This window comes from Oncorhynchus nerka, linkage group LG23, assembly GCF_034236695.1.
Source record: "Oncorhynchus nerka isolate Pitt River linkage group LG23, Oner_Uvic_2.0, whole genome shotgun sequence".
Taxonomy (NCBI): domain Eukaryota; kingdom Metazoa; phylum Chordata; class Actinopteri; order Salmoniformes; family Salmonidae; genus Oncorhynchus; species Oncorhynchus nerka.
In genome coordinates this window covers 19,726,896-19,750,149 of record NC_088418.1, presented here as the reverse complement: position 1 = coordinate 19,750,149, position 23,254 = coordinate 19,726,896, and the positions used below count along the sequence as shown (strand labels likewise).

Genomic DNA, 23,254 nt, shown 5'->3' with positions numbered 1-23,254 from the left:
ACTCAAAAGGCCTTGATCGGGTCAATGCATCATGAGGTACAGCCTTTGTCCAGCTACCATCGCGCTTGGACCACAATGAGAGAAGGAGATGTTTGTGGAAGACGTTTCATCCTTAACCCCTTTGAGCTGGTGTTTTGAAGTGTGTTGTCCGCTGTAGTTTATTACCACACAGTATTAATATACTATGTACACTGTAGTTTATTACCACACAATATTAATAGACTATGTACACAGTATTATTAGACTATGTACACTGTAGTTTATTACCACACAGTATTAATAGACTATGTACACTGTAGTTTATTACCACACAGTATTAGACTATGTACACAGTATTAGACTATGTACACAGTATTAGACTATGTACAGGGTATGAATAGACTATGTACAGAGTATGAATAGACTATGTACAGAGTATGAATAGACTATGTACAGAGTATGGATAGACTATGTACAGAGTATGGATAGACTATGTACAGAGTATGGATAGACTATGTACAGAGTATGGATAGACTATGTACAGAGTATGGATAGACTATGTACAGAGTATGGATAGACTATGTACAGAGTATGGATAGACTATGTACAGAGTATGGATAGACTATGTACAGAGTATGGATAGACTATGTACAGAGTATGGATAGACTATGTACAGAGTATGGATAGATTATGTACAGAGTATGGATAGACTATGTACAGAGTATGGATAGACTATGTACAGAGTATGGATAGACTATGTACAGAGTATGGATAGACTATGTACAGAGTATGGATAGACTATGTACAGAGTATGGATAGACTATGTACGGAGTATGGATAGACTATGCACGGAGTATGAATAGACTATGCACGGAGTATGAATAGACTATGCACGGAGTATGAATAGACTATGCACGGAGTATGAATAGACTATGCACGGAGTATTATTAGACTATGTACACTGTAGTTTATCACCACACTGTATTAATAGACTATGTACAGAGTATTGATAGACTATGCGCGGAGTATTAATAGACTATGTACACTGTAGTTTATTACCACACTGTATTAATAGACTATGTACAGAGTATTGATAGACTATGTACAGAGTATTGATAGACTATGTACAGAGTATTGATAGACTATGTACAGAGTATTAATAGACTATGTACAGAGTATTATTAGACTATGTACACTGTAGTTTATTACCACACTGTATTAATAGACTATGTACACTGTATTAATAGACTATGCACAGAGTATTAATAGACTATGCGCAGAGTATTAATAGACTATGCGCAGAGTATTAATAGACTATGTGCAGAGTATTATTAGACTATGTACACTGTAGTTTATTACCACACTGTATTAATAGACTATGTACACTGTATTAATAGACTATGTACAGAGTATTAATAGACTATGCGCGGAGTATTAATAGACTATGCGCGGCGTATTAATAGACTATGTGCAGAGTATTATTAGACTATGTACACTGTAGTTTATTACCACACTGTATTAATAGACTATGTACACTGTGTTAATAGACTATGTACAGAGTATTTTTTTATTTTACCTTTATTTAACCAGGCAAGTCAGTTAAGAACAAATTCTTATTTTCAATGACGGCCTGGGAACAGCGGGTTAACTGCCTGTTCAGGGGCAGAACGACAGATTAATAGACTTGTCAGCTCGGGGGTTTGAACTTGCAACCTTTCGGTTACTAGTCCAACGCTCTAACCACTAGGCTACCCTGCCGCCCCTATTAATAGACTATGCACAGAGTACTAATAGGCTATGCACAGAGTACTAATAGGCTATGCACAGAGTATTAATAGACTATGCGCGGAGTATTAATAGACTATGCGCGGAGTATTAATAGACTATGCGCGGAGTATTAATAGACTATGCGCGGAGTATTAATAGACTACGCGCGACGTATTGACGCGCGGCGTATTGATAGACGACGCGCGGCGTATTGATAGACTACGCGCACTGTAGTTTATTACCACACTGATAGACTATGTACAGAGTATTATTAGACGCACTGTAGTTTATTACCACACTGTATTAATAGACTATGTACGCTGTATTAATAGACTACGTACAGAGTATTGATAGACTACGCGCGGCGTATTGATAGACTACGCGCGGCGTATTGATAGACTACGCGCGGCGTATTGATAGACTACGCGCGGCGTATTGATAGACTACGCGCGGCGTATTGATAGACTGCGCGGCGTATTGATAGACTGCGCGGCGTAACACACACACTTATACTAGACAAACCTGCGCTGATGGCGATGCCTGATTGACTGGCTATGTTGGCCGAGTGATTAGACTTAGACTGCGCGGCGTATTATTAGACTGCGCGCGTATTATTAGACTGCGCGCGTATTATTAGACTGCGCGCGTATTATTAGACTGCGCGCGTATTATTAGACTACGCGCGTATTATTAGACTACGCGCGTATTATTAGACTACGCGCGTATTATTAGACTACGCGCGTATTATTAGACTACGCGCGTATTATTAGACTACGCGCGTATTATTGAGACTACGCGCGTGAGTATGAGCGTAGTGAGTACGCGCGTGGGAGTGAGTATTAGAGGGGAGTGAGTACGCGCGTATGTGAGTTGAGACTACGCGCGAGTGAGTGATGAGGCGCGAGTGAGTAGACCACGCGCGTGAGTATGAGGGAGAGTGAGTATGAGCGAGTATGAGTGAGTGAGAGGACGCGAGTGAGTATGAGACTGAGTGCGTGAGTGAGTGAGTATGAGACTGACGCGCGTGAGTGAGGGGTGTGAGAGGGAGGCGTGAGTTGAGTTGAGAGTGAGTATGAGGGATGAGTGAGACTACGAGTATGAGTGTGAGTGAGGGAGTGAGTATGAGTGAGGGAGTGAGTATGACGAGGAGTGAGTATGAGTGAGGAGTGAGTATGAGTGAGTATGAGTGAGGGAGTGATGTGAGTATGAGGTGAGTGAGATGAGGTGCGAGTGATTGAGTTAGAGTGAGTGCGTATGAGGAGTGAGTTGAGAGGACGCGCGTAGTGATTAGACTAGGGAGTGAGTGAGACTGACGCGCGTGAGTGTGAGTAGACTAGTGAATGTGAGTGAGTAGGGTGAGTAGAGTGGGGGAGTGCGCGAGTGAGTATGATGAGTAGAGTACGCGGGTGAGTGAGTATGAGGTGACTAGTGAGTATGAGGAGTGAGTGAGTATGAGGGAGTGAGTGAGTACGCGCGGCGTGAGTGAGTGAGTATGACGCGGGAGTATGAGGGTGTGAGTAGACTGAGGGAGTGAGTATGAGTATGAGTAGAGTATGACGCGAGTAGTAGTAGTGAGACTACGGAGTGGAGTATTGAGTTAGACTACGCGAGTATTGAGACTACGCGGAGTGGAGTATTAGGTGACTGTGCGTGGAGTATTATTAGAGTATGAGGCGAGGAGTATTATGAGTAGACTGACGCGCGGAGTATTAGTAGACTACGCGTGAGTAGGGAGTGAATGAGACTACGCGCGGAGTATTATTAGACTACGCGGGAGTGATTATGTGAGTACGAGGGAGTAGTGAGATTGAGTACGCGTGAGTATTGAGGAGTGAATGTGACTATGTACACTGTAGTTTATTACCACGTACACTGTATTAGACTATGTACACTGTATTAATAGACTATGCGCGGAGTATTAATAGACTATGTACACTGTAGTTTATTACCACACTGTATTAATAGACTATGTACAGAGTATTATTAGACTATGTACACTGTATTAATATACTATGCGCGGAGTATTATTAGACTATGTACACTGTAGTTTATTACCACACTGTATTAATAGACTATGTACAGAGTATTGATAGACTATGTACAGAGTATTGATAGACTATGTACAGAGTATTAATAGACTATGTACAGAGTATTATTAGACTATGTACACTGTAGTTTATTACCACACTGTATTAATAGACTATGTACACTGTATTAATAGACTATGTACAGAGTATTAATAGACTATGAGTGTGAGTATTAATAGACTATGAGCGAGTGTATTAATAGACTATGTGCAGAGTATTATTAGACTATGTACACTGTAGTTTATTACCACACTGTATTAATAGACTATGTACACTGTATTAATAGACTATGTACAGAGTATTTTTTTATTTTACCTTTATTTAACCAGGCAAGTCAGTTAAGAACAAATTCTTATTTTCAATGACGGCCTGGGAACAGCGGGTTAACTGCCTGTTCAGGGGCAGAACGACAGATTCGTACCTTGTCAGCTCGGGGGTTTGAACTTGCAACCTTTCGGTTACTAGTCCAACGCTCTAACCACTAGGCTACCCTGCCGCCCCTATTAATAGACTATGCACAGAGTACTAATAGGCTATGCACAGAGTATTAATAGGCTATGCACAGAGTATTAATAGACTATGCGCGGAGTATTAATAGACTATGCGCGGAGTATTAATAGACTATGCGCGGAGTATTAATAGACTATGCGCGGAGTATTTATAGACTATGCGCGGAGTATTAATAGACTATGCGCGGAGTATTAATAGACTATGCGCGGAGTATTAATAGACTATGCGCGGAGTATTAATAGACTATGTACACTGTAGTTTATTAGCGCGGAGTATTAATAGACTATGTACACTGTAGTTTATTACCACACTGTATTAATAGACTATGTACACTGTAGTTTATTACCACACTGTATTAATAGACTATGTACACTGTATTAATAGACTATGTACACTGTATTAATAGACTATGTACACTGTATTAATAGACTATGTACAGAGTATTAATAGACTATGCGCGGAGTATTAATAGACTATGTACACTGTATTAATAGACTATGTACACTGTATTAATAGACTATGTACACTGTATTAATAGACTATGTACACTGTATTAATAGACTATGTACACTGTATTAATAGACTATGCACAGAGTATTAATAGACTATGCGCGGAGTATTAATAGACTATGCGCGGAATATTAATAGACTATGTACACTGTAGTTTATTACCACACTGTATTAATAGACTATGTACAGAGTATTAATAGACTATGTACAGAGTATTATTAGACTATGTACACTGTAGTTTATTACCACACTGTATTAATAGACTATGTACAGAGTATTGATAGACTATGTACAGAGTATTGATAGACTATGTACAGAGTATTAATAGACTATGTACAGAGTATTATTAGACTATGTACACTGTAGTTTATTACCACACTGTATTAATAGACTATGTACACTGTATTAATAGACTATGTACAGAGTATTAATAGACTATGCGCGGAGTATTAATAGACTATGCGCGGCGTATTAATAGACTATGTGCAGAGTATTATTAGACTATGTACACTGTAGTTTATTACCACACTGTATTAATAGACTATGTACAGAGTATTAATAGACTATGTACAGAGTATTAATAGACTATGTACAGAGTATTAATAGACTATGTACAGAGTATTAATAGACTATGTACAGAGTATTAATAGACTATGTACAGAGTATTATTAGACTATGTACACTGTAGTTTATTACCACACTGTATTAATAGACTATGGACACTGTATTAATAGACTATGTACACTGTAGTTTATTAGCATACAGTATTAATAGACTATGTACACTGTATTAATAGACTATGCACACAGTATTATTAGACTATGTACACTGTATCCCAAGGCTTCTGCTACTTTACTCTCACACTCTCTTGCATGCTTTGTCCTCTGTCTTCTCTTTCGCTCTCTGTCTTTCTCTCACACACCCTCTCTTTCTATTTCTTGCAAATACACATTCACAAAGGCAAACACACACACTTATACTCAAACAAACCTTGGACGCTGACGGCTTGATGCCTTGTCCCTTGTGGTTGGCCTATGTTGACCGAGTGAGAGTGAGTGTGAGTATGTGTGAGTGTGAGTATGTGTGAGTGTGAGTGAGTGAGTGTGAGTATGAGTGAGTGTGAGTATGAGTGAGTGTGAGTATGAGTGAGTGAGTATGAGTGTGTGAGTATGAGTGTGTGAGTATGAGTGTGTGAGTATGAGTGTGTGAGTATGAGTGTGTGAGTATGAGGGAGTGAGTGAGTATGAGTGAGTGAGTGAGTATGAGTGGAGTGAGTGTGTATGAATGAGTGAGTGAGTGTGAATGAGTGAGTGAGTGAGTGAGTGAGTGAGTATGAGTGAGTGAGTGAGTATGAGTGAGTGAGTGAGTATGAGTGAGTGAGTGAGTATGAGGAGTGAGTGAGTATGAGTGAGTGAGTATGAGTGAGTGAGTGTGTATGAGGGAGTGAGTGAGTATGAGGGAGTGAGTGAGTGAGTATGAGGGAGTGAGTGTGTATGAGGGAGTGAGTGTGTATGAGGGAGTGAGTGAGTGTATGAGGGAGTGAGTGTGTATGAGTGAGTATGAGTGAGGGAGTGAGTATGAGTGAGGGAGTGAGTATGAGTGAGGGAGTGTGTGAGTGAGTGTGAGTGTGAGTGTGAGTGTGAGGGAGTGTGAGTGTGAGTGTGAGTGAGTGAGTGTGAGTATGTGGGAATGAGTATGAGTGAGTGTGAGTGAGGGAGGGAGTGAGAGTGTGAGTATGAGTGAGGGAGTGAGTATGAGTGAGGGAGTGAGTGTGAGTGAGGGAGTGAATGTGAGTGAGGGAGTGAGTGAGTGTGAGTGAGGGAGTGAATGAGTGTGAGTGAGGGAGGGAGTGAGTGAATGTGAGTATGAGGGAGTGAGTGTGAGTATGAGGGAGTGAGTGTGAGTATGAGGGAGGGAGTGAGTGAGAGTGAGTGAGGGAGGGAGTGAGTGTGAGTGAGTGAGGGAGTGAGTGTGGGAGTGTGTGAGTATGAGTGAGGGAGTGTGTGAGTGAGTGAGGAGGGAGTGTGAGTGAGTGAGTGTGAGTGAGTGAGGGAGTGTGTGTGAGGAAGTGAGTGTGAGTGAGGGAGTGTGTGAGAGGGAGTGAGTGTGTATGAGGGAGTGAGGGAGTGTGAGTGAGGGAGTGAGTGAGTGAGGGAGTGAGTGTGTAGTGAGTGAGTGAGCGAGTGTGAGTGAGTGAGCGAGTGTGAGTATGAGGTGAGTGTGAGGTGAGTGTGTGAGTATGAGTGAGGGAGTGAGTGTGAGTATGAGTGAGGGAGTATGAGGGAGGGAGGTGAGTGAGTGAGTATGAGTGAGTGAGTATGAGTGAGTGTGAGTATGAGTGAGTGAGTGAGTGAGTGAGTGAGTGAGTGAGTGTGAGTGAGTGAGTGTGAGTGAGTGAGTGTGAGGGAGGAGTGAGTGAGTGTGGGAGGAGTGAGTGAGTGAGTGAGTGTGAGTGAGTGTGGGAGGGAGTGTGAGGGAGGGAGTGTGAGGGAGGGAGTGTGAGGAGGGAGTGAATGTGAGTGAGGGAGTGAATGTGAGTGAGGGAGTGAATGTGAGTGAGGGAGTGAGTGAGTGAGTGAGGGAATGTGTGAGTGGTGAGTGAAGAGAAACAAACACCATTGTAAATACACCTCATATTTGTTTATTTATTTTCCCTTTTGTCCTTTAACAATTTGCACATCATTACAACACTATATAGACATAATAAGACATTTGAAATGTCTTTATTATTCTGGAACTTCTGTGAGTGTAATGTTTACTGTTGATTTCACTTTTGTTTATTATCTGTTTCACTTGCTTTGGCAATGTAAACACATGTTTCCCATGCCAATAAAGCCGCTTAAATTGAAATTGAATGGAGAGAAAGAATAGAGACACTCATAGCGACACTCATAGCGACACACTCATTGCGGCACACTCATAGCGGCACACGGCACACTCATAGCGGCACACTCATAGCGGCACACTCATAGCGGCACACTCATAGCGGCACACTCTGAGAGCCACTCACTCAGAGACACGCACTCATAGACACGCACTCTGAGAGACACGCACTCTGAGAGACACGCACTCTGAGAGACACGCACTCTGAGAGACACGCACTCTGAGAGACACGCACTCTGAGAGACACGCACACAGAGTAAATAACAACTCTTCTCTTTTATAAGGATACATTATTTATTCTGTTTAGTGCCTCACTTCCACTGGGAATCAAGATAAATGTCAAAAACATCACAGCATTTGGTTCCCACTGCACTTTTCCCAGGTTGGCTTGATGCTCCCCAATCAAAAAAACAAGATCAAAAATTGCCACTAACCAAGAAACTAAAGTTGGTTGTTGAGTTTGTGATTTAAGCTCATAACGTGATACTTACAGGCAAAAGTTAAAGGATGGGTTCTAATAGTCTCTATTAAAGGCACAGAGATGGGGATTGGTAATAAGAATGGAAACTAGGGGAGGGTGTGTGCGTGCGCAGGGGGGGGGGGTATAGGACAAGGATACGTCAGGTGAGAGGTTGGGGGAGGCATTCTGTTTTTTAACGGCCTCTGTAGGTTGTTTAGAGGCATGAAGATGTGGAACTATATTAAGGAAGGCGATAACGGGGGGTTGGGTGCTTTGAGGGAAGGGAGGGGCCGTAGTGTGTGACTGAAGAATGTACGTCACAAGGTGGAGGGCGGAAAGTATTTATCTTTTCAAATCAAATTAAAATGTGTTAGTCACATGCTTTGTAAACAGCAGGTGTGGACTAACAGTGACATGTTTACTTACAGGCCTTTTCCCAACGATGCAGAGAAACATATAATCGAGTCTATAATAGAGAAGTAAAACACGTCATAATAAATACACAATGAGTAACGAGCACTTGGCTATATGCAAGGGGTACCAGTACTGAGTCCATGTGCCGGGGTACGAGGCAATTGAGCTAGATATGTACACATAACTAGGAATAAGAGGGGTGGTTGGGGGGAGTTAGGTGTAGGGATGTAGTGTTATTCAAAGAGGTGGGCAAATGCTGAATGTTTGGTAAGCTGTTTGGCTGCTGGTGGCGGGCGAGTAATGTCAACACTCAGCTAACTACACCAATTTAGCATAACAGGCACGCAAACAATGTTTTTTTGGTTTTTAAGCTTCACTGCATTCCTGTCGAGGTGGCAGAGGCATGAAGGCACCCTGCAGTGATGTGTTAATTAGCTGAGAGCTAGAGTGGGGTCTGAAATGATTGACACCCTTGATAAAGAGGCGCAAAAATGACTGTATAAAATACATCATTCAAATACCGAGCTATATTGTATGCTAAACAAAATGGATATTATTTTATACTAATGCAATTGATCAGAGAAAGAGACATTGTTTAACAGGGGTTCAAATGATTGATACCCCAGTTTTCAATACCTTTCAATATCTCACATTGCAAGGTACCTGCACTGAGCCTGTTTCTTTTTTATGAGTTGGAAAACACATTGAGAGGGTTCTTAGACCACTCCTCCATATATAATCCTTCCAGATGGTTGATATCCTTCGTCTGCGCTTATGGACTGCCGTCTTCATTTAAAACCACGTTTCAAGTCTGGACACTGATTTTGTGGCCAATTAACCATTTCATTCTGGATCTTGATGTGTGCTTGGGGTTATTGTCTTGCTGGAAGATCCACTTGCGGCCAAATGTTAGCCTCCTGGCAGAGGCAACCAGGTTTTTGGGCTAAAATGTCCTGGTTCTGGGTGAAGTTCGTGATGCTGTTGACCTTAGTAAGGGCCTCAGGACCAGTGGATGCAAAATAGCCCCTTAACATCAAAGATCCACCACCATATTTTACAGTAGGGATGATGCATATGCATTGTTATTTCAAAGGCCAAACCCACCAATGACCATAGCACCGGTTCCAATCCAACTGCCAATTTCGTTTAGCAGACTCCAGGTGGTGCTGTGGTTAGATGACATGAAAATAAAGGTATTTGGTCATGCACACCAGTGGTGGGTTTGGCCTTTGAAAGAACAATGCATATGCAGAAAATACCTAATAATTTGGTCAACATAAATAATATTTATATTTTGGTTTTGACCGAAACGCATTTAGATCCGTCTGTAAATGATGGGCAAATAAACATTCATGATATAGTCTACTGAGAAGGGACAGGAATAGGAATGGTGGGGGTGGAGCATTGTACATTCAGAATCACATAGCTTTTAAGAGGGGGGATGACCTTAATGTAAGTCAAATAGAGGCACGATGGGCTCAAGGACATCTGCCTCACCAGGCACCCATATTGGTGGGATGTGTGTATAGACCTCCTAGCTCTAAGGTGTCCTATTTGGATGACTTATGTACTGGGTTTGACCAGGCCACAGATAGCAACAGAGATGTATTTATCTTGAGTGATTTTAATATAAATTGGAAGGATCACAATAATTTGAATAGAACAAAATTGATGAGATATGCCAAGAACTGTGGTTTGAAACAAATGGTTAATGATACTACTAGATCTTCAATTAAGTTGGGGCATCGTTCAGACACATGCATTGATCTGATTTTCTGTAATATACCATTGCAATGCTTAAAAGCCAGATCAATGCCAGTGGGCTGGACAGACCATAATATTGTGACCATAACCATGAACACCAAGGTTCCAAAGAAACCCCCTAGGATTGTGGTCAAGAGAAATGTTAGAACATTTAATCATGAGCTATTTCTAAATGATTTGGCTGCTGTACCCTGGGAGAGGATTATTTAAATCACGCTACAGCATGTTTTATTGAGTTGCTCACTGAGGTAATGGACCATCATGCCCCTATAATAAAGAGTACAGTTGGTGCTCGTCCATCTCCATGGATTGATGATGAACTGGGTGAGACTTTTTCTCAAAGTAATATGGCAAAAGTCTTAGCAGCCGAGTCAAAATTAGAAATTGATGAACAGAATTATAGAACATTACGTAATTATGCAGTTAAATTGAATCGAAAGATTGTTATTTTTATTTTACAACAATGCTTTTATTGATTGTAAAAATGATTGTAAAAAGGTATGGAACACAGTTAAGTGCTTACTTGGTACATCTATCTCATCATGCCCATCTAGTGTGGAGGTTGGCTTGGTACATCTATCTCATCATGCCCATCTAGTGTGGAGGTTGACGAGAGAATAATAACAAAACCAGTTGATATCGCCAATCGTTTTGCATTTTATTTACAAAGAAAATTAATTTACTGAGCAACAATGTAAATTAACATTCTTCCAAACAAGCTATTGTCCAATGGATTGATGATCATATTATGAGCAATAAGATCTGCTCTTTTAGTCTGCAAACGGTGTCAGTGGAGGAGATGTTAAACCTATTGAAGTCATTACCTGATGGTAAATCTACAGGTTATGGTCTCATGGACAATTTTTTGCTTCGCTGTGCTGCTCCCCAGATTGCAGTTCCACTGAGATACATATTTAATTGGTCACTGGAAAAGGGGATGTTTGCAAGCATGCAAAACTGTGTCCTATTCCCAAAGACAGCAAGAACCCATTACTCCTGCCAATAGTCGACCAATTAGTCTACTCCCTACACTCAGTAAGATATTGGACGGTATTGTGAGTAGACAAATATGGGAGTACATGGAAAAGAATGATCTGATTACAGCCAATCAGCATTCTTATCGCAAAAACCATTCCACTACCACTGCATTGGTTGACATGACTGACCAGTGCTATGGATAATTGCAAGTTTGTGGGTGTACTATTTTTCGATTTCAGTGCAGCATTTGATTTAGTGGATCATGAAATAATTTTGACTAGATTAATGCATTGTGGTTTTAAGGAGGTAGCATTGAATTGGGTACAGTCATATCTAACTGACAGGAAACGGTCCATCTACAGTGGGGCAAAAAAGTATTTAGTCAGCCACCAATTGTTCAAGTTCTCCCACTTAAAAAAGTAATTTTCATCATAGGTACACTTCAACTATGACAGACAAAATGAGGGGGAAAAAATCCAGAAAATCACATTGTAGGATTTTTAATGAATGTATTTGCAAATTATGGTGGAAAATGAGTATTTGGTCAATAAAAAATACTTTGTTATATACCCTTTGTTGGCAATGACAGAGGTCAAACGTTTTCTGTAAGTCTTCACAAGGTTTTCACACACTGTTGCTGGTATTTTTCAAGCTGATTTAAGTTAAAACTGTAACTAGGCCACTCAGGAACATTCAATTTCATCTTGGTAAGCAACTTTAGTCTATTTGTTCTTGTGTTTTTGGTTCTTGTTCTGCTGAAAGGTGAATTGTTCTCCCAGTGTCGGTTGGAAAGCAGACTGACCCAGCTCTATTCAGTTTATTTTTTATCAACAAAAAAACTCCCTTCCCCTAACATGATGCAATGACCATCATTCTTGAAAATATGAAGAGTGGTACTCAGTGATGTTTTGAGTTGGATTGGCCCCAAGCATAACACTTTGTATTCTGGACAAAAATGAATTTGCCAAATTTTTTGCAGTATTACTTTAGTGCCTTATTGCAAACAGGAAGCATGTTTTTATTTGTTATTGTTCTGTACAGGCTTCCTTCTTTTCACTCAGTTAATTAGGTTAGTAGTGTGGAGTAACTACAATGTTGTTGATCCATCCTCGATTATCTCCTATCGTAGCCATTAAACTCAAACGGTTTTAAAATCAGCTTTGGCCACATGGTGAAATCCAAGAGCGGTTTACTTCCTCTCTGGCTACTGAGTTAGGAAGGACGCCTGTATCTTTGTTGTGACTGGGTGTACTGATACACCATCTAAAGTATAAAATGAAGAACTGCACCATGCTCAAAAGGATATTCAATGTCTGTTTGTTTTTTACCCATCTACCAATGGGTGCCCTTCTTTGCCACCCATAGGTTGAGTCTGTGCTTTCAATTCACTGCTCGACAGAGGGACCTTAAAGATAATTGTGTATGTGGGGTACACAGATGGGGCAGTCCTTTAAAAATCCTATTAAACACTATTATTGCACACAAGTTGAGTCCATGCAAGTTATGTAACTTGATAAGCACATTTTTACTCCTGAACTTATTTAGGCTTGCCATAACAAAAGGGTTGGATACTTATTGACTCAAGACATTTCAGCTTTTCACTTTGAATTTATTTGGGAACATTTCTAAAACCCAAATTCCCCTTTGACATTATGGGGTATTGTGTGTAGATGAGAGACATGAAATCTCAATTTAATTTAATCAATTTAATGTGGAAATAGTCCAGGGGTGTGAATACTTTCTGAAGGCACTGTACTTAGCAAGGACCTCTCCATTCTCTTAGACTCATCTCTTAGTAGATGAGCGTCTGCACGTCAATAGGGAGAGATTGTTGTGGGACTCACTCAATCAGCCTGAAGGTGTTAGGAACAACGGTAGCAATAGAGATGCGGTGTGAGTGCTAAATGTACTACAGTACATGATCCATCATATACACATGCGTTATTAGGTCAATGCAGCGACAGTGCCAGCGACAGTCCCAGGGACAGTGCATAACCCATAACACCAAATAAGGCAAAAGGCAAACAGCAGGTTTACTTCAATTTCTATCTGTTCTCAAAGTGGCCTGGACACAACACCAGAGTTTCTAACCATTTCTATGGTGATGTGTCAATGGAAAGTGTGTCAGTGTAGTAATGAGAAGTCATTGCAACTGTTAAGCGCTTTACGTATATAAAGCGGAGGGCTGCGTGGTCCATTATTTTTCAATGAAGCTAGAGACGCTGGGCGATATTCTATCCAGGCGGGGGGGCTCTCGTGCACGTGGAAGCCGCTCAGCCGAGCTTCTCGCACGTGGATAATGTTCGTTCACTTTGATCGCCGTCGCCCTCCACGTATCATCATCGCTTTGTGTCCACAAAGCGATTCATGTTAGAGCAATTAGGAAGGTTAGACCCTTTTCATAAGTATGCACTAGTAGGCTAAACCACGGCTGAGTAGACCCCTGATTACTTTCCTTTTACCCGGTGTAGACTGGGTGGTGGGGTGTCTCTCTCCATTTCCCACTCAGTGAAGCGTAGGTGCGTAGGAGAAGCTTATTTCAAAATGGATCTCAGGTGTGTGCATGTGTGTTATTGTCAAGGCACAAGGATGAGATGACAGCCACGGTAAGCCTGGAGAGATGACATGGCCCGATGCAGTTTAATTTGAGGTCTGTTATAAAAGTCACTATCTTCAGCAGTGATTCCCTAAATGTGGTTGAACTCTGGTCATGTGTCTGTGTCGTGCCCCCCCCTTTGTAATACGTGACACATTAGCCTGTGGAGAAAAAAAATCTTGTTTTTTGAGTCAGGGGAGTGTGTGTGTGTGCACGCGGTCAAGGTCAGAATGAGAGACTAGTGTTAATATTCCCGTTGAGCACGTCCCACTGATCTCACTCAAAGTGATTGACAGGTAAAATAGCTGTACTAGAGATTGGCAATCAAACCTCAGGGAATCCACAGGGACGTTCAGCACACACTCCTGATGAGCCCTCAGCGTCTGGAGATGGTCATTCCCTCACAAGCAGAATCAACAATAGCAGTAGAATTTGCTCGGCCATTCCATGGATGCTAAAATTGTCAAATGTTCTCCTCATTTCAGTTTGTGACAAAACAAAGTAATGTATAGTGTCGGGAATCATTGTACAATCTGATTCGCTGTTAAATATCTTTTCAAGAACCAAACTGGTGTTCAAAACTGAAAGTAAAAAGACACACAAGTTAAACTTCTGGAGATGGGAAGTAATCCAGGGGGGAGGATTTCAAAAAAATATATATATATTCAGACTACATTAAGTCTGTTTGCAATTCAACTAGTTTCCAAGAGAGTGCTGCATTTCACATGTAATCCCTTTAAAGGGTAGGTAGCATAAACGTAACATATGGATTTGCATTAGTATACCCATCGATAGTCCCAATGCAATGTTACACCTAACTCTCTTTGTCTTTCAAGTTATTACATAAAAGCGAACAGAATGCCGGATTCATGCCAGAAAATGTTTTTGCGAGGTCTGACGTAATATGGAGGACCCGGCAAGCCAGACTATACACTATATTGTAAACTCCAACAGAAATAACTTAAATTAAACCAAATCGGTTTCACTCATAACTACTGGTTTCAATCAAATGTTCTGCCAACTTTTAAGCAAATAATTTATGTATGTATTGTTACAAATCAGTTTGCAAGGTTTCTAGCCAACTAGCCTGCTAACATTAACCCTACCAGCCTGTTAATGTTACGTTAGCAACTGGCTGACTCATGCAGTGCTATCAACACCTATCTTACAGCTACATTAAAGTAAACCAAAGTTTGGAATTAAATAATGCCATCTAACCAGTTATCAAATAATGTTACTGGTAAATGCCGTTATCTTAGCCAGCAACCCAGTCAGCTAAAGTTAGTTATTTTAGCCTGCTAGCTAGCCTAGACTGCTAATTAGTCTAGCTATAGTGAGGTAAATCTAAAAGTAGGCAATAATCCAGAGGTGGCAGTGGGCACAGGAGTTGAGGGGAAACAGTCAACAATAAGACTACGATCGAGGGCTCCAGGCAGAGGGAAATGATCAAAACAGTCAGTCAGTTGAGGGGAAAGAGGTTGAAAAACTCTGGTAGCCTACTTCACGGAGATCATGCGGCCCTCACGTGTGGGGAATCTGATTGGTTGTTTACATCATACCTCATGACTGGTGGATTTTAGCTCACCACGGCCAACACTTGGTCTGCATGGCTAGTGGCTAACGTTAGCCAACTCAAGCTAGCTAACAGAGAGTAGATTCTCCATATGATGTTGAGAAAGGGCGCATTGTGGGTAGTTTTGAAGATATCCAGAAATAAGTAAGCTATGTTATTTGATCACACTGTTTTGTTACTTTAGTGAGTAAAACTTCATGCTTCCTACACTTTAAATTTCAGATAAGTGAAAAGGGAATCACTTTCTACTATCCCTGTTTGTTACTTCCTCCTTAGCTTTTAATATTCTACCTACCTACCTACCTACCTACCTACCTCTCTCCCTCTCTCCCTACCTACCTACCTCTCTCCCTTAGAGAGATAAAATGAATAGGCCTAAATGTACTCTGAGCTCAAATAATCTATATGTAAGGATAGAACATGGTGATCTAAGTGCTCTCATTTATCCCATTATTTTCTTCCTAAGAGAGCATTTACACAAGGAGGGTTAGACCTTCTTGTACCTGTGTAATAGTAGCCTAAACCATGGCTGTCATCTTGTCCTTCTACCTGGTGTAGATGGGTAAGTGGGGTCTTTGTCCCTCTGTTTCCTATTCAATGAAGCTTGTGTGTTTGTGTGTGTGCGCATACTTGTGTGCGTGTGTGTTCCTGACTCTTATTCCCAGTGATCAGAGAGATTAGTAGGTTAGTGATAGAATAGATTTGTTTCTACTCTAAAGGGGTTGGCTGTGTGGGTCTGGAACCCATCAATGTAATCAATCAGCCCCCTGACACACACACACACACACACACAACCCCGTCTCCCGACCACTTCCAGTCTAATTTCAAGATGAGAGCCAGAGAAGTGGGCACCCGAGCACAGTGGACGTCTCTTGGCAGCCACATGCAAATGCGTTTCTCCGGCTCATATGCTAGGTTAACCCGCACGAATGTCCCCATATGGGAATATGCTACACCCCAGTTAGGGGGCACAGAGCCATGCTGACATGAATCCTTCTGAGGACCAGCCTTTCATCTGTTTCCAGTTGCTCTCTTTTTCTCATTATTTATCTCCCCTACTCACGTAACTTATGTAATAATAACTAATAACATTCCTGTTAGAGTAAGTCATCTTAGTTTAGCTGATTTAAAAGGACGCCCACTACCTAGAGTAATCAAAAGTCGATTAGTACTACACTGATGACGCATAGCTGCCACATTGCCTTCTGCTCGTCTGGCTCACTGCTCTGGAGACTTTATTAGTGTTGGAGGGGGAATAGGGGAAAGAGGGATTGGTGGTGGCTATTAGACAACAAAAATACATTTTTAGGTCCGATCAGTGGTGGAAAAAGTACTCTGTTGTCATACTTCAGTAAAAGTAAAGATACTGTAAAAGAAAATGACTCAAGTCACCCAGTAAAATACTACTTGGGTAAAGTCTAAAAGTATCTGGTTTTAATTGTACTAAAGTGCAGTGGTGGATTTTTTAATTTTTATTTAACCTGTATTTAACTAGGCAAGTCAGTTTTAAGAACAAATTCTTATTTACAATGACGGCCTAACGGGGAACAGGTGGGTTAACTGTCTTGTTCAGGGGCAGAATGACACATTTTTACCTTGTCAGCTAGAGTATTCGATCCAGCAACCTTTCGGTTACTGGCCCAATGCTCTAACCACTAGGCTACCTGCCACGTAAAAAGTACTAAAGTGTTATACTTGAGTAAAAGTACAAAGAACAACTGGAGTATCTTATATTTAAAAAATCAGATGGGATTGTTTATTTTTATTTACTGTCAGTCAGGGGTGCACTCCAACATTCCGACATCATTTAAAAAGACAGTATTTGTGTTTAGTGAGTCCCCCAGATAGGGCAGTAGGGATGAAAACGTGTTATATTGATAGGTGCGTGAATTGGACAATATTTCTGTCTGTATTAGAATAAAAAGTCAATATTTTCTTTAGGAATGTACAGTCGTGGCCAAAAGTCTTGAGAATGACACAAATATTAATTTTCAGTCTACTGCCTCAGTTTGTATGATAGCAATGTTATGAAGAGTGATCAGATGATGCAATTAATTGCAAAGTCCCTCTTTGCCATGCAAATGTACTGAATCTCAAAAAAACATTTCCACTGCATTTCAGCCCTGCCACAAAAGGACCAGCTGACATCATGTCAGTGATTCTCTTGTTAACCCAGGTGTGAGTGTTGGCGAGGACAAGGTTGGAGATCACTCTGTCATGCTGATTGAGTTCAAATAACAGACTGGAAGCTTCAAAAGGAAGGTGGTGCTTGGAATCATTGTTCTTCCTCTGTCAACCATGGTTACCTGCAAGAAAACACGTGCCGTCATCGATGCTTTGCACAAAAAGGGCTTAACAGGCAAGGATATTGCTGTCTGTAAGATTGCACCTAAATCAACCATTTATCGGATCATCAAGAACTTCAAGGAGAGCGGTTCAATTGTTGTGAAGAAGGCTTCAGGGTGCCCAAGAAAGTTCAGCAAGCGCCAGGACCGTCTCCTAAAGTTGATTCAGCTGTGGGATCGGGGCAACACCAGTACAGAGCTTGCTCAGGAATGGCAGCAGGCAGGTGTGAGTGCATCTGCACGCACAGTGAGGCGAAGACTTTTGGAGGATGGCCTGGTGTCAAGAAGGGCAGCAAAGAAGCCACTTCTCTCCAGGAAAAACATCAGGGACAGACTGATATTCTGCAAAAGGTACAGGGATTGGACTGCTGAGGACTGGGTTAAAGTTATGTTCTCTGATGAATCCCCTTTCTGATTGTTTGGGGCATCCGGAGAAATGCTTGTCCGAAGAAGACAAGGTGAGCGCTACCATCAGTCCTGTATCATGCCAACACTAAAGCATCCTGAGACCATTCATGTGTGGGGTTGCTCTTCAGCCAAAGGAGTGGGCTCACTCACAATTTTGCCTAAGAACACAGCCATGAATAAATAATGGTACCAACACATCCTCAGAGAGCATCTTCTCCCAACCATCCAGGAACAATTTGGTGATGAACAAGTCCTTTTCCAGCATGATGGAGCACCTTGCCATAAGGCAAAAGTGATAACTAAGTGGCCCAAGGAACAAAACATCAATATTTTAGGTCCATGGCCAGGATACTCCTCAGACCTTAATCCCATTGAGAACTTGTGGTCAATCCTCAAGAGGCGGGTGGACAAACCAAAACCCCACAAATAACCCACAAACTCCAAGCATTGATTATGCAAGAATGGGCTGCCATCAGTCAGGATGTGGCCCAGAAGTTAATTGACAACATGCCAGGGCGGATTGCAGAGGTCTTGAAAAAGAAGGGTCAACACTGCAAATATTGACTCTTTGCATCAACTTCATGTAATTGTCAATAAAAGCCTTTGACACTTATGAAATGCATGTAATTATACTTCAGTGTTCCATAGTAACATCTGACAAAAATATCTAAAGACACTGAAGCAGCAAACTTTGTGGAAATTAATATTTGTGTCATTCTCACAACTTTTGGCCACGACTGTAGTGTAAAACAAATATAAGTAGTAAAATACAGAACTCAAAAAATATTTAAGTTGTACTTCAAAGCATTTTTACTTAGTTACTTTACACCACTGGCTCAGTCCCCCCTAATCTACAATATATTTGTACTGTGGGAGTGTGTTTGGATTAGAATAGACTATTGTCTCTGTAGTATCAACACATTTAATGCAGCCATCTACCGATTAGCCAGTCAATCAATGGACCCAAAGAGGCCCAGGTCAAACCGAGTTAACAGGTGGTATTAAGAGTAAACCATTGCATCCACTTGTTGTTGTCTATTTCCATTGATGTCATGTGTTATTCTGTCAATATATTCATATGGGATTGAAATGAGGGAATATTGGCATGTAACTCGTTTGTAAATTAAGGTGAACTAACTCACTTTTGTACATCGCGCTGGTCCGTACATTTGACCCTATTTTAGCGCCCAAAAAACGTAGCACTTCCAGATCAACTGTAATATCAATAACATTGTAAAGCACAATTTCTCCCCTTTCCAACAATATCAAAGACAAGACCCTTCATAATGCCCATCTCTGCATGATTCAAGAAGGCAATGAGCTCCGTCGGGGTCTTTTTAAAAATGGCGGGTGGGGAAGCCAAACCTATTGCGTAATAGTGAGAAGGAGAGATGTCGTGCGGGGAAACAGCTTTTTTCACTCGATCTGTCCAACTTATCTCCTCTAAAATGTAAATTAAACACTATAAAGAGTTTATATCATGTGTCATTATATACCTATTTCAATGTTTGTGTCGAATTTGAATCAGCAAAAAAAATGACTCGGTATCCCCCCTTACCCTGTCTCCCTTTCTTGTTTTTAAACGGTGAGAGAAGTGCTACACCTGGTGGAGAGAGGCTGTAAGACAGAATTAGTTGCTTTGTGCATGCTGTACGTTACGCCATGACGCGTCACGACGTAACGTACAGCTTTCCTCAACTTTTCTCCAATACTGTAGAGCCATTACCATGTCAATCAACGCTTGAATAGAAACCAAGTTCACACCCCAGATTTTGATGTCAGCCTCGTTTGAATGTCGCGGTTGCGCACATTTGTATCGAATGGGGTGAGTTTACGTTAGTTAGACTTGCTTTCCATTTATTGTAACCGTTTTTATGTCAGCTTCTCATCAGACCTCTGTCTCACTTGGAATTTTCATAGAGCCCAATTTTCTGAAAAAAGGTTACCGTTGCGTAATTGTCTTCTAATTGTGCTTAATTGTATACGAATCTGAAAGATTGCTTAATTGGCAAGAACTGCATGTTGTAGCAATGTTGTCCAAATGTTGTGTCTTGTCTTTCTTACAGACAAGCTTGAGAACGGAGGAGACGTGTACCAGAGGAGGAAAGGCCCCCACTTCGACGCTGGTTCCTCAGATTCCGAGGGACAGGAAGTGGGAAGCCGGCAACAGGAAGGGGCAGGGCAAACTGGAAGCAGATGGAGGCGCATCATCCTGCTGATCGTGGCGATCACCATCCACAACATCCCAGGTGAGAAGAAGAACCCACCACAGCCCAGTCTGTAATGCTCAGTCCCAAACCAACCCCTGCCACTAGCTCCTAGCTCCTAGCCCCTATCATATTTCCGTAGGTTATTCATGTTCATCTGAATCGGATAGGTTAGGTTGTTAGGAATCAGAAATACGGTGACAGATTGCCTTTGTGACATTTTCACCATATTGCTGAAGCTACGTCTCAGAGGGAGCTGCAGCAGTGATTTCAAAGAGGTCATTTCAGAGGCCATGAGTGTGACTAGTCTTAACTCTATTTCTTGAACTGCATTGTTAATTAAGGGCTTGTTAGTAAGCATTTCATGGTAAGGTCTACTACACCTGTTGTATTCAGCGCATGTGTTTAGATTTGACAGGCTTTGGAGGCAGGAGCATCCCCGTAATAGGGGCTGTGCATGTTTGTGTGTACGTGAGTTGCTGGGGACTGCCCATGCAGGCTCTATGAATAATTCCTGCTGTGGGAGAATGTACAAATGGAAAGATGGATTGATTTCCTTGTTGGAGTCATTGTTCAATACTTGAGGAGGAATATATATGTATTTTTTCCCCATTTTTTAAACATTTTAGTCATTTAGCAGATGTTATTATCCAGAGCCAATTACAGTAGTGAGCCAGACATTTTCGTATTTGTTTGTACTGGTCCCCCGTGGGAATCAAACCCCTGGCATTACAAGTGCTGTGCTCTACCAACTGAGCCACACCAGGAGTGAGATATATCTATATCTAAGGCTGAACTGGGTGCCAATCCTTGATTGGAGAACAGGGAAACTATACATTTAGGGATATTATCATATGAAATATGTTGTTTGGGGGCTTGAAATGATACGTGTGTCCTAGACACACACAAAAAGAGCTAAAGCCCAGGTACTGTATATTTGGAATGGTAACACGTCAATATCATGTCCACATGTGTTAATGAAATATGGATGAGAAAAAAAAACTGTCCAAAGAGTGAGAAGTTTCATTGATTCCTGTGTTCACCGGCAGTCTAACCTGACTCGGCGTGAATGGATGTGCTTGCAGTTTAGTGGCGTGTAGGGTGAAGTTGCCCCTACACACTGATCTTGGGTCAGTTTTAAGACTTAACCGGTTGTGGTGAAGGTTAGGATTCGGGGAGAGGAAGCTGATCCTAGGTCTGTACGTAGGGGTAATTACACCCCAAAGAGGTCTTTTCCAGGAAGTGCAGATGAACGCTGATCCATATGAATATGCCTGGTGAAATACAGTCATCGGAATCAGCACACGTAGCGACAATACACTATTGACTATACAGACACATCATTAACCTGGTATATCTTCATGTTTTCATGACAAGGACATGTTACAAGGCGTCAATTCAGTATAGTTTTATAGGGGTGACGGGATATCAGAGCTGGTGAAATGCATTCATTTGAAACAACACCCGTAGTGACTATTACAGTGCAGATACAGGCATATCATTACACATTGTGAACCTGGTATATCACAATGTTATCATACATTTACATTTTAGTCCTTTAGCAGACGCACTTATCCAGAGAGACTTAGCATTAAGTGCCTTGCTCAAGGACACATTGGCAGATTGTTCACCTAGTCATGTCAGGGATTCAAACAAAAACCCTTCGGTTACTGGTCCAGCGCTCTTAACCGCTAGGCTACCTGCCTAGCATTCAGGCTACAACGTGTCCATTCAGTTTTGATTTTGTTGGAGTGAGAGTATAGGCCTTCAAGCTGTTAAATGTGTTTCCACAGCTCACATTGGTAAATAGAGGCCTAACTAGCTTGTCCTGTACATGCAAATATGAGGTCTCTGATGATCAGTGAGGCAATGTGATGGCTCAGAGAGAGAGGACTTGGGGACCAGTAGTTTGTTTGTACACATGCTAATGCTATCACGCTAATCCTCAGCGTGTAAAATTATGCATGTGAGCGCTCCCGTACGTGTCAGCTGTGAACTGTTGATTGATCACATTTTCCCAGTCTCTGATCCAACACCATTTACTAAACAGACAGACCAGACGGTTGGCTGTTCATTAGGTTGGTATAGTGTTTCCCCATCCCGGCTGGTCTGGACTGCTGGTCTGGACTGCTGGTGTGAACTGGACTGACATGAACAGAACCCTTCTGAGGCATATTAGTTATGGAAGAATGGCTCTGTGACTGACTATGAGAAGGCTTCACCAGTCCCCTGTTAAACTTTCCCACATTGAGCCCACCAAGCTATGCTGCTAGCTGTCCCTCCCCTGAGAGGTTTGTGTGCACGTGTGTGCACAGAGAGCTACCAAGCCTTTACTCTGGCAGAACCAACAAGGAGTGTGACAGAGTTGGCTATGTGATTGACAGCTGAAGACTAGCGGTGGTGAATACGGATCACGCTCACATGCATGCATGCACACAACCCCCAACCCATACACACGCATACACACACTCCCCCCTCTCCTCCAACATAACACTCACAATGAGCATTCTAGCCTAACAAAATATTATGAGGAGCCAAATGAATAGGTTCTGTGTCAGTACATCCCATCAAAGGGAGTGAGAGAGCGAGCAGAGGGGAGGTAAAGACCGATAGCGAGAGGATGAGCCCAGACTCCAAATGAGCTCGTTCTGGTCCTGTAGATTCACTATCGCCCAGCCTACGGCCTTTTCTTTGAAGTCTCGCTGTACGGCTTAATCTGTAGTCATGTTTACGAGAGCTTTGGGGATTTAGCTCAACCTCTGAAGTGTATAGT

The 23,254-nt window shown here is 41.7% G+C and overlaps 1 protein-coding gene across 2 annotated transcripts in view; it reads left to right on the top strand.

The window, feature by feature from the left end:
* Window positions 1-23,254, top strand: part of LOC115106415 (zinc transporter ZIP11-like) — a 136,074-nt gene that overhangs the window by 77,135 nt on the left and 35,685 nt on the right. For both annotated transcript variants that reach the window (XM_029629128.2, XM_029629127.2), the window contains exon 6: window positions 20,341-20,523. In XM_029629128.2, coding sequence (XP_029484988.2) covers window positions 20,341-20,523 — 183 coding nt within the window. The remainder of the gene's footprint in view (window positions 1-20,340; window positions 20,524-23,254) is intronic.